This window comes from Eubalaena glacialis, chromosome 14, assembly GCF_028564815.1.
Source record: "Eubalaena glacialis isolate mEubGla1 chromosome 14, mEubGla1.1.hap2.+ XY, whole genome shotgun sequence".
In the NCBI taxonomy this organism is placed as follows: domain Eukaryota; kingdom Metazoa; phylum Chordata; class Mammalia; order Artiodactyla; family Balaenidae; genus Eubalaena; species Eubalaena glacialis.
In genome coordinates, this window is record NC_083729.1 from 64,116,405 (window position 1) to 64,133,761 (window position 17,357).

The window sequence follows — 17,357 nt, forward strand, 5'->3', positions numbered from 1 at the left end:
AAGCTTGTATTTTTAAGATTCATCACATTGCTATACATACATCTAATTCAGGTTTCTGATCATTGCATAGTACTCCATTGAGTGCATCTACCAATTTACCTATGCACTTTCCCTGTAATGGACACCCAGGTCGCTGTCAATTCCCAACAATGCAAAACACCAGCAGTGCACATCCTTGTCCATATAGCCTTATGGACCTTGTGAGACTACCTTTGTTGCACAGACCCAGAAGTGGAAATCTTGGATCATAAGCTACATGTATACTTAATTTTCTACATTAGTACCAAATTAATTTCCAGTCTATATTCCTACCTGCAATGCATGAAAATTCCTATACTTCCACCTTTCTGCCAATAATTTATAGTTTTTCCGGATTAGAAATACAAGTTTCTATACCATGGAAAGGTAGGGTTTTTTGGTCGTTTTTAATTAAATGTTACTTGTCTTGAGAATCTACCCTATCTCCACTCTGTAATTTCCAAGGGAAGAAAGAGTCTTTCAGAGACTTCCAAAATTACTGCTGTGCTTTCAACTAGAGTGCATTCATATGTTCATCCAGACATAATTACAATATACAACGTGACAAAAGTACAAGAATGGGATATTTTCATTGTTTTTTATCAGATTTTGACATATAACAGATAAAAGATATGGAAGATTTTAATAGCAATATTAAGAAGTTTGATTTAAAGTATCTATATAAAACTTTATTCCCAAAACACAGCATCCACAGTTGTTCCAAATGCCCATGGAATATTTACAAAAATTAGCTGTACATTTAGGCAAAATGTTGATAAATCCCCAAAGTAGAACATTTCTAACTAAGCTTATATTCTCTAACCACAATACAATAATGTTGGAATTTAACAACTATAACTTTTTCCTTAAACATTTTAAAACATTCTAAACTTTTGGGCTATAGGAGAACTCAAAATTGAGATTATAGAATTTTTTTTCATTAATGACAGTAAAAGCACATATCCAAAACTTATGGGATGTGACTAAATCTATATTTAGAGGAAAATATATAGCCTTCAATGATATTTTAGTTCAACAAACTCAACTGGGAAATAATTGAAATAAGCATTCTATAAATCAGTCCCCAGAATTGATCGATTTAACCAAGATCTGGTTCTTTCAAAAAAAAAAAAAAAATAGACCAAATCTCTGGTCATTCTGACCACGAGGAAAAGGATCAACACTAATAGTATGGAAGGGTATAACCACAGTCAAAGAAGTGATTTTTTTAAAAAAGATTATGCAACTTTAGGCTGATATATTTTAAAACCTAAATTAGATTTGTGATTTTTTCAGAAAATATAAATTAACAGAATTGACCAAGAAGTTTTAAATCCTAAGTAGATCATTAATAATAGAAATTTAAAAGACTGTCAGTAATCTGTAGACCTCCCCACCTCTAACTATGTGCCCTCCAGGAATTTTGTACAAATATATGTGCCCACCAAAAGTATAAGAGGATGTGTTTCTTCATTCCTTTGCCAACTATGGGTAGTATCAGTCTTTTTAATATTTGCTAATCTGATGTGTGAAAAAACTCATTGCTTTAAATTGCATTTTTTAAACATTAGGTTTCAGAGATTGCTCTTTACATTTCTTGTTTTGAGAATTAGCTGCTTATATCCTTTGCCCATTTTTCTCTGAAGAATTTTTCTTATTAATTCTTGAGCATTATTTATATTGTATTAATAGTATAATACCATTGTTGTGTATTCAACTTCTTTATTTCTTTTTTCCATGCTAAGAAAGATGTCCCCAACCATAAGATTATAAAACAGTATTCTCTTTTTTTTAATACATATTTAGGGTGGAGGCCAATGCATTTAAACACTTAATCCACATGGAATTTATTTTGTGTGTCTAGATATAATTTTATTGCCAAATGTTTAGCTAATTGTCAGTAGAGATTTTTAAATAAGAAAGTGATATTCATAAATTAATTTACGAGAAGAAACTAAGCTGGACTCTCATCACTTGGACTTGGTAATTAATAGCCGTGGTTCTTTTGAAATTTCTACCCAAAGCAACTAAAATACTATGCAAACACCTTATCAAAATGGAGAGATTGGAAGAGGAAACTAATTCTGACTGAAATAGGAAGGAATTTTATTGATTAAACTTGAAGTTAGATCAAAACATCCAAGTGAAAATATCTAAAAACATAGATACATATGCCGTCATGAGTATGTCATGAGTGGAATAAAGATTTTAGAGCCATTCATGTAAAAAAGGTGATCATAATCCTCATAAATACTAAAGCTAAGAGGAAAGATTTCAGAGAATGCAGAGAAGAAAAGAGAGTGAGAGGTCACTTCCAGACCATAATTTTTCAAACCTGATAGAAAATCTTTTGGGACTTATGTCATCTAGCTCTACGACCCTCTACAAGATTTTAATGATCATTTGCTAACCTTCCAGTTTTTCCTGTATATTAATTGAGGACTTTAGCTCTTGATTTTCTTTCTTTTCTACCGCAAACCCAGCCATTATCTGGGAAACCTTACCATCCTGTTAGTTTCTTGACCTCGGTTCTAATGACAAGTACTTCCATTACATTTTAACTATACAGTCTCATGGCCATACTTTGAATTTTGGCATTATTCAGATTCGTTATGTCTCTGCAGTCTTTACTCATTCATGTATGAAAAGAAATTTTCTGAGGACCATTCTGCAGGCATAATGCATTTTTTATTTGAGGGGGAGGATATATTAGAGTTATCCTCTACCATACTTGCAGAAATAATTGACCAGTTCTGATTTTCTGATGGTGACTAATAGACAGTTATCACCTTACTTCCTGCTTTTATAAGTTCTAATCTTGCCTCTCAGAATTAAATCTACGTCAAAATGTTATTTTGGGGGCAGACTGATTAGTAAGTTTTAGTACTGAAACTCCAGTTGCCAGTTTGATCTGTGCATATCTAAAAACTTTTCACAAGAAAAGACTGTCTTTTGGTGCCATCGACTGTATTTCTAATTTTGACTCTGTCTTATCAATGTGTATCTCTGGTCCTAAACTTTAGTGGTTATAAATAAATTAGCATAAACCCATTTTTCTAAAAGAAAAGCATCTTTCAGCAGGCACCTTGCCGGCAGAAGGTCAGCAATAACAATCTTCATACATGAAGAATAGCTGTATAAGGTGATGTAAGAAAATATAGCCTTTTTCCTATATTTGATATGTTTTCCTAAGCTCAGTTTCCACCTAAAAAGTCATTATTTAATTGAAAAGCTTTTTTTTTTTTTCTGGGTCTCTATGATGGTTTGTCTGATCAATGAATATGGGAATGAATTTCACCTAGATTTTAATTAAACTAAAAAGTACTATAAAAAGCCTGAAACATCTCTGAGATGGTGGCAGTTACTTTTTCCCAAGTTGTAATAAGGCATGAACAGGTGAGTTTACTCTCACAATAATAGAAATTAAAACAGAAGAAGCCAGCCAGTGTGTATCTCCTTTTAAGACTCTCTGCAACAGAAAGCTTAAACCATGGTAGCTGATAATGTGAGTTGACTTGTAGTCACTTCAATCTTTATGTGTAAGCCCAGTTGCAGAGAACTGAGTGGGTTGATTCACATCCAGGCGCTAAGGGATGATGAGATCATTAGAGGAAATGCCTGAGACTCTCCCACGGACTAAGGAAAGTGGATTGTTGTGGTTTACCGACAGCATCTGTAAATGAATTCAGCAACACTTATATGTTCTATCCCATGGTGGGTCCTCAGCACAAATTGTCAGACACAGTGCAGGCCTGTGAATTGTGGTTATTGATTGAATCTGTGGAAGTCAAATTAGCGTGACGGCACGGTTCTGACAGTTTGCACTTAGCGCTAGCCGTAGTGTGTGTAGCGCTGCACCAAACGTACAACACCCAGCGCCCACATTTTTGTTCGGACTGTCCACTGTTAAATGGAAATGACGCTGTTGGTCACCTTCCATTGTTCTTGTACCCCCGATTCCGTAACAGAAGATGTAAGAACAGAGAGCCCGAGAAGCTTTTTTCTCCAAATAAGGCTTCATAATCGACATGTATTTCAGTTTGCGTACATGAATAAACACATTGTTATAGCTTTCTTGAGATCTTTAACATACCATAAAAGTCACCTATTTAAAGCGTACAGTTAAGTGTGTTTTAGTGTATTCACAGAGTTGTGCAACCATCACCCCAATTTAAAGACATTTTCAACACCTACCATAAGCACCCTATATAAATTAGCAGTCACTCATTTCTCCCAATCTCCCACCCCTGCCCCAGCCTCTGCCCCGGCTGTGGTTACTAAGCTGCTTTCTGTCGCTATAGATTTCTTTATTCTGGACATTTCATGTAAATGGAATCATACAATATGTTATCTTTTGTGACTGGCTTCTTTCACTTAATATTTTCAGAGTTCATCTACATTGTAGCATGTATTCTTTCCTTTTTATGGCCAAATAATATTCCAGTGTATGAATATACATATTTCACTTATCTATTCATCAGTTACTGGACATTTGGATTTCTTCCACTGCTTGGCTACTATTAACAAAGCTGCTGTGAACATCCATGTACAAGTTTTTGTGTGGACGTATTTTACATTTCTTTTGGGCATATGCCTATGAAAGGATATACTCTGGATAATATGGTAACTCTATTTAACCATTTGAGGAACTACCATACTGTTATGCAAAGTATTGTTACCATTTTGCATTCCTAGCAGCAATGTATGAAGGTTCCCATTTCTCCACATCCTTAAAACACTTGTTTTTGTCTGTCCTTTTGATTTTCACCATTCTAGAGGGCTAACTAGATACATTTTGTTGAGAAAGAATTTATTTTTAGACTATTTTCTATTTTTAAATGTTTACCGTTTTATAGGCAGGAATGAACTTAATCAGAAAGATTGAAACTAGAAGCAGAAACACACACACCAAGGCTCCTCATTTAATCAGATGTAAACGTGTGTGCTTTACACCCAGCGGTGCATACCATGTCCTTTGGAAGTGCCAGAGGTTCTCAGACTCGTTCTTGGAAGGGACCGTCAACACTTCCGCTGCCTCTGCTCCACAGGGTGCTCCAGCCTCTGCTTCAACAGCTCCACCACTCACTTGCCGCTCATTGGCAACTTGTTTCATTTGTCTAAGGCTCCAGCTGGCAAAGGTTTTAAAACTTAAAAAGATCCAAAATCTGCCTGTACTAGATTTCCTGGCTCTGCTTCCAGTTCTGCTCTCTGAAGGCACAAAAGAGACCTCATCTTCTACCTCTCAGGTCCCCACTTCCTTCCCTGCAGTATTTTCCCTCAGGTCTTCACTCTTTGAACCATTTCTCACAGGTCATCCTTTCTACTCCCCTTTCCTAAGTTGACAGCTTCTGGGTCTATTTGTTGACATCCTGTTTTTAAGCATGTCCCTTTGAACTAAGCATGTTGTGCTTCAGATGGTGACAGAGGATTTATCATCTTCCTTTCTGTAAGCTAGAACATTTCTATGGCCTAACATATGTTTTACTCCTATTGAACTCACCAAAGCCATTAAACATTTATTGCCACACTCTTCCTTATAAGTTTTTGTTTTGTTTATTCTCATTTCTTAAACTGATAATACATGGTACAAAATTAAAAATATATAAAGGAGTATTTGATAAAGTGTCTTCCCTCTCCCGTTCCCCAGGCACCCATCTTTCCTTTCCAGAGCTACTGAGTGTGACTTGTTCTTGCATATCTTTACAGAGATTTTTAAAACACTTTATAGAAGTATAATTTACATACCATAAAATACATCCATTTTAAGTATACAATTCAAATATTTTTAGTAAATTTACAGAGCTGTGCAATCATCACCACAATGCAGTTTTAGAACACTTCTGTTACCCAGAAAAGTCCCTTATACCTGTTTGCAATCAATCCACATTCCCAGCCCCAGACAACCTCCAATCTGCCTTTTTCCTTTTCTGCACATTTCATGTAAATAGAATTATATAATATCTAGTCTTTGCATCTAGCTTCTTAGCATGATGTTTTCAAGATTCATCCTTGTTATAGTGTGTACCAGTACTCCTTTTTATTGCTGGTTAGTATTCCATTGTATGGCTCTACCACATTTTGTTTATCCAGTTGCCAGTTGTTGGACATTTGGATTGTTTGATTTTTTTTTTTTTTCGGATAACGTGAATCATGCTGCTATGAACATTTTTGTAAAAGTTTTTGTGTGGACATATGTTTTCATTTCTTTTGCATATATATGTAGGACTGGAATTGCTGGGTCATATGGTAAGTTTATGTTTAGCTTTTAAGAAAATGCCAAAGTGTTTTCCAAAGTAGCTGTACCATTTTACATTCTCAGCAGCAGTTTGTGAAGGTTCCAGTTTCTCCACTTCCTTGTCAACACTTAGTACTGCCCATCTTTCTTATTACAGCCATCCTAGTGGGTGTGAAGTAGTATCTCATTGTGATTTTAATTTGTATTTCCCTAATGACTGATAATGTTGAACATCTTTTCATATGTTTATTGGCCACTGTTATATCTTCTTTGGTGAAATGTCTATTCAAATCTTTTGTCCATTTTAAAATTACACATGTGGAATGTCTCACAATTTATTTAAACCTTTAATTTCTCCCACCAATGTTTTATAGTTTTCAATGTGCAAGCCTTGCACTTATGTTGTTAAATTTATTCCCTGATTTTGTTTCCTTAATTTTATTTTCAGATTGCACATTGCTAGAATATAGAAATACAATTGATTTTTTATCTTGTTGATCTTGTATTCTGCAGTCTGGCTAAACTTATTTATTAGTTCTAATACTTTGGATTCCTTAGTATTTTCTACTGATAGCATCATGTCATCTGCAAATAGAAAGTTTTACTTCTTCCTTTCCAATCTGGGTTCTGTTCTTTCACAGATATTTTATACATAAAAAAGTAACTGCATATGTTTCCTTCCCTTTTCACAAAAATGGCAGCAAACTTTGTTTTTTGTACTTGACAGTCTATATTGAAAGTCCATTTTAGTGCATAAAGTGTTCTCTCTTTTTTTTTTTTTAAAACAGCTGCAGAAGAATTATAGTATATTGCCAGTCAGATCTTCCTCACCACCCTTTCATACATATTGATTTAACAGCATCATAGTCTCATAGTTTTATATTAGTAGCTTTTTACATTTTTTAATCTAAATCATTTGTTCTTTGTAACACTTCTATAATTTCAGAAATTTAGGTGTTCCCTTTTCTAGATGGGGAAACTGGCACAGAGATTATGGCTTGCTCAAGTAGAGATAGCTAGTAAAGGGAAGATCTGAGACTGGTTTAGGTCTTTGGACACCCGACTCAGAGCTTTTTCTACTGCATCGGAGTTGCTGCTATTCCTCCTGCCTGATGTGTAGGGCCTTACAATTATCCCTTGTTTGATTTGGCCTATCATTCCTGTTATTATTTGGGATCTTGACAGCCCTTTTGGCCCTCCCAGATGTGCATTATATGGGAAAGCTGGTTCCACCAACTTATGCTTCAACCCCTATAACTCCATCTTGCCCTCAAGTATGTAATGAGAAAGTTTGTTGTTTTATTCAAATCTAGTTGTGACCATGTCTACTAGGAGAAACAAGGCTAACCTGGCAGGGCTTGTTCTGCCAGCCTTAATGAACCTTGGCTAAAATTTTCTCATCTTTTCTTTAACCTCCAAATGCTTGCAAATTATCAAATTTGTGATCCATGCTAGAATTTTACAGGTCATCATTATTAAACCCTGCAGTTTGCAATGCTTATCTTTTTGAAAATTGAAGTATTTCCTGTCCCCAGACATGTAACATAGCCAGCCCCGTCTCCTCCAGGATCTGTTGCAAATTCCCTGAAGACCCTGAAATATAGTTTATCTAGTTCAGGGAAGCAGGTACTCTGTTTCCTTTCCTGACTTGGGCTTCAATTTACTCTACCAAATGTGCTTAAGTAGACAAGCACCTGACATTTATTCAAAATATAGATGCCCAGAGCCCTCACCTAGAAACTCCAATTCATTGTTCTGGGTTAGGACCCTCCCTCAAGAGATTGTTCTGATGAACAAGTTTAAGAAATACTATTTTATAGCATATTTGTTCGACTATATTTTGGTAATCTTTTTGTCATCCACTAACACTCCACCATCAACTCCCTTTATTGCTCTACTTGCTAAAAACAACCTTTTGGGCTCAAATCTTTAAGTGCTTTTTGCAGTATTCCACTCATTCAGGACTTCTTATGGCGCCTCTCAGGTCTTTGGCATTTACCCTTTAAGTTTCTAAGTCGGATCTTATCGGAAAGCACTCTCTGCAGTTCATCACTCACTCTCTTTAGTTATCCCCTGCCTTCTTTATCTCTCATCAAAATTTTATGCTGGTGTCAACTCAGAATTTCACTCTGAAGGCACACCAGGCTAATCTTTGTCTCGCATCCTCTTCAGAGTTTTTTCAAGTCCTGGGAACATAGCCAGTCTGTCCTGCCTTCTTAAAACAGCTCAGGCCCGCGTCCAACTGCAGCAGCATCCCCTCCCCATCTCGAAGTGTGTAGTAGCATGTTCACATCGCCACAAGCTTCCTGGCAACCTCATCTCAACAGTTTGAACTGAATTGGAAAGGGCTCTTGGTGATAGTATTTTCTTATCCCTTGGGTAACTGTGCCATTGACTACAGGTAATGATGACAGAATCTCTTGTTTTTCCAGGTGACAGACCATATTTCTTCTGACTCTGTTTCGTCTTCTACCAGCAGTTTCTGGAGCTCGAGCTCTACCCTTTGCAACAAGCAAAATGTACATATGTTAAATAAGGGCATACAAGCAGGTAAATTAATTTAAACATTTCCATTGAAATACAGGTAGCACTTAAAACTATGGTAAGATACTTAACCTCACAATAAAAGAAATGAAGATTAAAAGTATACTCAAATGCCATTTGTCACCTATCAGATTGACAAAAATCAAAGTTTGATAGTAAGTTTGTGGGCAAGCCTGTAAGGAAATAGGTACATTCTAGTAGGAATGTAAGTTGGGAGTACAACCCCTATTTGGCAGTTTCTATCAAAATTACTTTGACCCAGCACTTTTACTTTAGGAGTTTAGCCTATAAATATACAGTGCATATGTGTAAAATGGCAAGTGTACAGAATTAACCACTGGAGTATTGTTAATTATAAGCAGAAAAGTAAAATCAACTTAGATGTCCATCAGTAGCCAAATTGTTAAATAAATTATTGTATATCCATATAATGAAGGCCTACATGGGATGAGGAAGCTCTTGCTAGTAATAGGTCAAGATCTCCAAGATATATAGTTAAAAAGAAAAAGCAAGGTACAAAATAGTGTATAGCATGCTACTACATGTATTTAAAAAATAAAGGAAGGAAGAGAATTGCTTGAATGTGTGCAAAAAATTCTCTGGAATCACAGGGTTATAAACTTAATGAATGGAGAACAAGAGTGGGAAGGAGGCTTTTCACTTTATGACTTCCTATATCTTTTGACTTTATAACACAGAAATAAACTTGCCCCTTGATTATTTTTCCCTTCGAGTCATGTCTTTACATCTGTTAACCTCTTCCTTACCTGGGTAACTGCCAGTAGGACTATAAGCACTTACTGTCTCTCTCACTTGGGGCCAGAACTGAAATACTTTTCCCATTGAATCCATATTAGTAGTTCTTTCCCTCTAATATCTAAACTGACAAATGAAAACCCTGTCTCCCTCTCTCTCTCTGTCACAGACACACACACCTCCATATCTCTATCTCTACCCTCGTCTTCCCTCTCTTCTTCTCTCTCCCTCATACACCTTCACCCCACCCAAGAGGAAGCAGTAGCCTGCGATTTTGAAGGCTTAAATTTTTTTCATTTACTGAAGTGGAATAAAAAAATCCAACTCTAATGGTAATAGTGAAACTACCCTTCCTTATTCAGGTATCATAATAAGAAAAACATGTATATTACTTATCATAGTTAGGATACTTTCTGATGACAATAAGAGAAAATACAACTCAAACTTGTTCTAAAAAATAAGGAAATATAAAATCTCACATACCGAAATTACAATAAAACTTTGAAGAGGCTTGATGTAGTAAGTACAATAATATGATTCCAAAACAGTTTATTTCACCTTTCAACTCTGCTTGCATTGTCTTTTGCATTCATTCAGAGCACTGTCTTCAACAAATATTTTTACATAACGATACTTGTTAAAAATGTGTCTCAATGATTGTTTTGAATATTTTACCAGATTTATTTATTTATTTATTTTTTTGCCACACTGCGCGGCACGTGGGATCTTAGTTCCCCAACCAGGGATCGAACCTGTGCCCCCTGCAGTGGAAGTGTGGAGTCCTAACCACCGGACCGCCAGGAATTCCCTATTTTACCAGATTTAGATATGAAAATTATAGATCTTCTCAATTCCTTTTCTTTGCAGAATAGAAAATAAATGATTAATTTTTTTTTTTAAGTTTTCATTTACTGACTTGAATATACCTGCCAACCAAGTCTCAAGGCTCTTCCCAGAGATAGCTGTGATCTTTCCCCTTAGGTACCTTGGAGATTGTGAATGGTGTCAGAAAACACACTCGAGATGTTGGAATGACTTTCCCAACTCCAAGTTCTAGCGAGGCTAGAGTAGAAGAGGACAGTGATGTGACTTCTTGGTCAGAAGAAAAGATAGAAGAGAAAAGGCTCCTTACCAATTATCTTGGGGACAGAAAGTTAAGGAAGAATAAGCAGAGCTGCTGGGAAGGTCAGTTTCTAATTCTGCTTCCTTAGTAGAAAAACTAGTGAATTTCAAGTCTTTTGCAAAGCTAATATTCTTTGTTTCTAAATGACTTAATGTTGACCCTATCTTTCCCCAGCACCACCTTGGCAAATTTTCAAAGTACAATCATCCCTCCGTATCTGCAGGGGATTGGTTCCGGGACCACTCATGGATACCAAAATCCATGGATGCTCAAGTCCTTTATATAAAATGGCATAGTACTGCCCTCTGAATCCAAGGATTCCGTCCGTGTACATGGATACAGAGGGCTGACTGCATCCAACACTACAATTACTGAGTCCCACCTGCAGTTAAGCAGACTCCAGGGCATCCTGGTGGCCGCTGACAGCTGAGTCCCTGAGAACCTATATTATGCACATCTCTGATGAAAAAAGTGAAAAATCTTTTTTTTTTTCTTAAAAATAATTCCTATAGGAGTTTCATGGTTTGTTCCTGTGGAAAATGTGAAGTCTGGTCCTAAGAAGGAAAACCTGCCCAAGTTTCATGGCCCTGGTGTCTCCTGGTTTGCACCAATAACCAACACCACACCTTGGAGGGAGCCACTACAGGAACAGAACTGGCAAGGACAGCACATGGACAGCCACAGTTCACTAGCAGGCCCAGGCAGAGATCCACTGAAGCCATTTGTGAGAGCAACCCTACAGGTACAATGACATTGAGTTAATTTTAGCCATATGTTTAAGGAGGAAGAAGGGGCAAGACAAAAAAGAGTTAAACCTGTGACTTGGCTTTCTGAAGTACAGTCAAGTGATCCTTGTTTCTAGCACCTCCACAGTTCATCTGTTCTCACACTCATTAATCAAAGGCTGCCTTACTGTTAGCCGTTATAAATCGTGCATCACCCTCAGTATCTGGGGGCAAGGCAACAGAAGGGAGGATGTTGTGTAGCTGCTCACTGGGTTTGTAGATAGATACCAGCACGTGGAGTGCAGTAGAGGACTGATGTTTGCGTCAGCCTTATATTTGTTCCTGCATTTACATAACTCCTATTTCTGCTTAACACAGGGTTTTAAAGGCACCGGCTCTCTTCTTTATAAGTACCTGGGGAGCTAAAGAAAATGTTTTTGTTTTGTTTTTTAAATTTATTTATTTATTTATTTTATTTTTGGCCGCGTTGGTTCTTCATTGCTGCGCGCAGGCTTCCTCTAGTTATGGCGAGTGGGGGCTACTCTTCCTTGCGGTGCACAGGCTTCTCATTACGGTGGCTTCTCTTGTTGCGGAGCACAGGCTCTAGGCGCGCAGGCTTCAGTAGTTGTGGCACGAGGGTTTAGTTGCTCCACGGCCTGTAGGATCTTCCCAGACCAGGGATCGAACCTGTGTCCCCTGCATTGGCAGGTGGATTCTTAACCACTGCACCACCAGGGAAGTCCAGAAAATTTGTTTTTTAATGATGTATTTCTTTGAAGGGAAATTAAAAATAGCACAATGGGCCAAGCTTTATCCCATCAACACTGGGGAGAGCTGTAATTGCCACAGTCTTAGTTCTTGGCTTATTCCAAAGGCATTTCTTTGATCCCTCTGATTTTCCTACTGGAGCTTTCCCGCACAGGGAGTTGTTAGATAATTCTTCAACTCTAGATATTTTCTTTAAGTTACAAACAGGCTTTCCAAACCTGTTAGGCAGGTACTGTTTTTTCTAGGCCCTTGGAGAAAAGCCTACATCATTAATGTGAGGTTGGGGGCTTTTTCTCCTCCTCAGGAATCACTGCAACTTCACAGACCTGACTTCATCTCCCGCTCTGGGGAACGGATAAAGCGCCTGAAGTTTATAGTCCAGGAGAGGAAGCTGCAGAACATGTTACAGAGTGAACGGGAGGCACTGTTCAACACTGTGCGAGGATGGCAGGGCCACCGGGATGCCACGCACATGCTCCCTGAGAGAGGTATACTCTTCCTGTTCACTTTCGTATTACTTGGTAGAGAGGGCAAGGTCTGCTTCATGCAAGGCAGCACCGCTCAGTGCCAGGCTAGTTACAGGTCAGAAAGTGACCTTTTGCTTGTTGAGACTCAAATCTCCTTAGGTAGCAGAACCTGCCCAATTTAGCTCTCAGCACTTTCACAATCCAAATAAGCCCAGTTACTCTTGCCCTGTCACTACACTTTAAAAATGAGAGTGTGCAGTGAGAATGGTGTTTGGGTTTGTTTTTGTTTTGGGGGCGCCACGTGGCTTGTGGAATCTTAGTTCCCTGACCAGGGATTGAACCCGGGCCCTCAGCAGTGAAAGCACGGAATCCTAACTTCTGTACCGCCAGGGAATTCCCAAGAATGGTGTTTTTAAAAACCAGCTCTGTCACCATGAGCAAGTTAGTTCCAAAAGTATAATGTTTTGAGGGGCTTGGGGCTGATGCCAGGCTTGCCTTCCTCATAGGGTAGCAATAATAATAATAATAATAATAATAAATACTTATATAGCCCTTATGTTTTGCCCAGACATTGTTCTTGTTTAATGCTTACAGAACCTCTCTGAGGTGATACTATTAATATCCCTGTTTCACAGATGAGAAAACTGGGCCAAAGAGAGATTAAGTACCTTGCCCAAGATTTACACACCTGTTAAACTGGGATTTGAACCCTGGTGGGCTGGCGCTAGAGTCTGTTCTCTTAACAATTATGCTAGATGTAAGATCTCAATAAAATAATATGTGAAATCTGTGAAAACTATAAAGTACTACCTAATGCTTTCATCACAGCCTTACCTGTAAACTGGTCAGTGTTTTAATGCACACTGTCTAGTCTGTGCCACAGTGTTGTGTCTTCAGAAGCCTCAGGCTGCTATCGTAGTCGTCATAGTCTAACCCTGGCCTTGACCTTGGCCATTACTCACCACCCAGCACTGCCAGCTCAGGGTAGGGGCGCAAAGTCCTAGCAGCTCCCTCTCACAGTTCTTGAGCAACACACCCTTCCTTATTAAGACACTATCCCGTTACTGATCCCCTAAGTGTCGGGGACCCCTCAATGGGTCCTCTGCCTAGAGTCACAAATGTCAATAGAATGAGACCAGGTTCGACATAGCAGAGCATAGACTTTATTCATTGATCAAGGAATGGAGAAAGGAGAGCTCATGTTCTAAAGATACTTTCTCCCTGAAGGGAGCAGAGTAAGGGATTTTAAGGGTTAGGAGGCAGATAGGTCATTAGGGCTTGAGGAAAGGGGTGGAGATTTTCAGGGGCAGCCGGGGGCAGCCAGGGCATGCACAGTCTTCCATGGTCCTTTGCACATGGCACAGATTGTGCCTAGCAGAGTACAAATGCCCCCTTTGAGCAGAGATCATAGCATGGTAATGAAGCAAAGGTAACTTTTGGACACTTCCAGGTTTCATCCGTGCACGCTTGTTCTTATGGTCAAGTCAGAACCGGTTTGGGGGAGTTCACCACTATATATCTCTCAAAGCATGTATCTCTCAAAGTACAGCTGCAAAACATCTCTGCCAAATGCCAGGTACTTTTGAAACAAACACAAAGATAAATCAGGGCAAGTGTCCTTCAGCTCTCAGGGGCTGGTATGGAAACACAGAGATAAATCAAGTCACAGGTCCTTCAGTTTTTAGGGGCTGGTATGGGTGACACCACTGCTACTCAGCCATAAAAAAGAATGAAATTTTGCCACTTGCAACAGCATGGATTAACCTGGAGGGTATTATGCTTAGTGAAATAAGTCAGACAGAGAAAGACAAATACTGTATTACATCACTTATATGTGGAATCTAAAAAATACAACAAACCAGTAAATATAACAAAAAGAAATAGACTCACAGATATTGAGAACAAACTAGTGGCTACCAGTGGGGAGAGGGAAGGGGGGAGGGCCAAGATAGGGGTAGGGGATTCAGAGATAAAATAAATAAGCTACAAGGACATATTGTACAGCATAGGGAGTATAGCTAATATTTTATAATAACTATAAATGGAGTATAACTTTTAAAAATTGTGAATCACTATGTTGTACACCTGAAACTTATGTAATATTGTAAATCAACTATACCTCAATTAAAAAAAAAAAAAAAGACACAATCCATTAAAAAAACCTGTTCTTCTTTTGCTTAGGCTTCCTGGCTGCCCAAAAGAAAAGGCCTGTTGGAAAGAAGGAAATGATTCAGCGGTCTAAATGGTAAGGCCAAAAGAATAAGTAACTATAAAAGTATAAATCAGGCCACCAAATGGTCAGGAGCTATAGCCTGGCCCCAGAATAAAGGCATTATGCTCTAGTTAAAACATTATGAGAGGTAAAAAAAAAACAAAAAACACAGTACATTATGAGAAAATTAGTTAGAAAAATAGTTTCTCACTTATGGCACTAAAAATGAAATGAAAAATAGCAGATCATGGTATGGATGCCTCATATATAAAAAATACAAAGAATCGCCACTAATTTGCTTGCCTTAATCAGGCTTGTGTTTGTTAGAAACAAATATAAATAAAAAATATTTTTAAATAAAAGTAAATATCTGAGACCTTACATCTAGGCAATCCTTTTACTAGGAATTGTATCCAGTACAATGAGAGATAGGGGAATAGTTTCCAAGACACAGTAAATTAGGCTTAAAAAAAAAATCAAGGTTCAGAAGCATGTGTACACTGCCACCATTTATAGTCTTTAATAAAAAAGTATTTGTGCTTACATAGATGCATATACTTGTACATGCATAGACTATCTCTGGAAGGATACACAAAAAATTGGTAATAGTTGTTGCCTTTGGGACAAGGAACTGAGTGAATGGGGTACAGAGGTTGGAAAAAGACTAATTTTTTACCTTTTTAAATTTCGTGCCTTTGCATTCATTAGCAATTAATTAATTAGAGATATGCATATATTGCTCATGAGACTGCCATAAAATAACTAAGTTAATGGTTGGTTACCTCTTAGGGGTTCACTGGAGACTTCCTTTAATAAGAACAGTTTTATAGTTGGCATAGTGCTTGAAAACAATTTATCTTAGGTAATTAAAGCATTCCTCTTGAAATCTTTTTACTCTCCATTAGGTAAACCATTTCCTTATAGGTATTTCAAAGGGATACTTTAATCAAGTGGTTCTCCAAGTGTGGTTCATGGGCCTCTGGAAGCTGCTGAGACCCTTTCAGGGGATTTGCCAGGTCAAAACAAATTTCAAAATAATACTAGGATATTATGTGTCTTTTTAACTGTATTGACATTTGTACAGGTGATGCAAAAGTAATGAAGTGAGAACTGAAACTGCTGATGCCTTAGCACTATTTGAGACAGTGGACCAAACTGTGCTAGTCTAGTTGGCATTTTATTCTTCACAGCCACATGGCAGCAGTGTAATGGAAGTACACATAAAGCACTTCTGCTGCATATCAAGATACGATGATTGGTTCAAGGAAAAGCCTTGGTTTGTGTAGTGAGCTGAACTAGCTACCTTTTTCATGGAACATAGCTTTTACTTGAAAGAATGACTGATAAACTAATTATTCTAAATTGGGTATATGACAGATATTTTCTTGAAAATGAGGAAGTGAATCTGTCACTTCTCCAGGAAAACAGCTGACAGTATTTATTGCCAAAGAGAAAATTTGAGCTTTCAAGCAAAGAATAGAATTCTAGAAAACTTGTGTCTACCACTATGAGATTGACTATCTCCCAGTACTTAGACTTTTCTGATGAGATCAGCAGTGACATAAATAATTGTAATATTTTTCATATTATATAAGTAAATATGTCAACATTTAAACTACCACTTGTCAAGATTTGGTATAGTATCAAGAAAATCAGGGAATTCCCTGGTGGTCCAGTGGTTAAGACTTGGCGCTTTCACTGCTGAGGGCACAGTTTCAGTCCCTGGTCGGGAAACTAAGATCCTGCATCCCGAAAGCTGAGCGGCCAAAAAAAAAAAGAAAATCAGCAATTATCTGAAAAGAATATTAAAATACTCTTTTCTTTTCCAATTACATATGTGTGTAAACTGGATTTTTTTTTAATGTACACTTTAACCAGAACAACATATAACAGCAAACTTAATACAGAAGCAAATAAGAATTCAGCTGTCTTCTATTAAACCAGACATTAAAGAGATTTGCAAAATATGTATAACATGCCACTCTTCTTATTTTTGTTTTGGAAAGTATATTTATTTTATATGTTAGCATGTAACAGGCTTATTTTTTTTAATAAATTAAGAAACAAGTTTTTTTTATTGAAGTATAGTTGACTTACAATATTATATTAGTTTCAGGCATAAAACATAGTGATTCAATATTTTTATAGGTTATACTCCATTTAAAATTATTACAAACTAATGGCTATATTTCCCTGTGCTATACAATATATCCTGGTTGCTTATTTATTTTATACATAGTTTGTATCTCCTAATCCTATACCCCTATTTTGCCCCTCCCTCCTTCCTTCTCCCCACTAGTAACCAGTGGTTTGTTCTCTGTATCTGTGAGTCTGTTTCTGGTTTGTTATATGCATTCATTTGTTTTATTTTCTGGACTCCACACATCAGTGATGTAATACAGTATTTGTCTTTCTCTGTCTGACTTGTTTCACTAAGCATAATACCTTCTAGGTCCATCCATGTTGTTGCAAATGGCAGAATTTCATTCTTTTTATGGCTGAGTAGTAT

The 17,357-nt window shown here is 37.4% G+C and overlaps 2 protein-coding genes across 3 annotated transcripts in view; one reads left to right on the forward strand and one right to left on the reverse strand.

Moving 5' to 3' along the window:
• The window catches only part of ALMS1 (ALMS1 centrosome and basal body associated protein), a 223,286-nt gene that overhangs the window by 200,601 nt on the left and 5,328 nt on the right, over window positions 1-17,357 (forward strand). For both annotated transcript variants that reach the window (XM_061168580.1, XM_061168579.1), the window contains 5 exons: window positions 8,686-8,803; window positions 10,535-10,738; window positions 11,189-11,418; window positions 12,474-12,657; window positions 14,818-14,881. In XM_061168580.1, the coding sequence (XP_061024563.1) occupies window positions 8,686-8,803; window positions 10,535-10,738; window positions 11,189-11,418; window positions 12,474-12,657; window positions 14,818-14,881 (800 nt within the window). The remainder of the gene's footprint in view (window positions 1-8,685; window positions 8,804-10,534; window positions 10,739-11,188; window positions 11,419-12,473; window positions 12,658-14,817; window positions 14,882-17,357) is intronic.
• LOC133074654 (EKC/KEOPS complex subunit TPRKB-like) overlaps window positions 8,726-17,357 on the reverse strand; it is a 32,037-nt gene continuing 23,405 nt past the window's right edge. Inside the window, exon 6 of the mRNA XM_061168586.1 lies at window positions 8,726-8,754. Within this exon, the coding sequence (XP_061024569.1) occupies window positions 8,750-8,754 (5 nt within the window). The 3' untranslated portion in view covers window positions 8,726-8,749. The remainder of the gene's footprint in view (window positions 8,755-17,357) is intronic.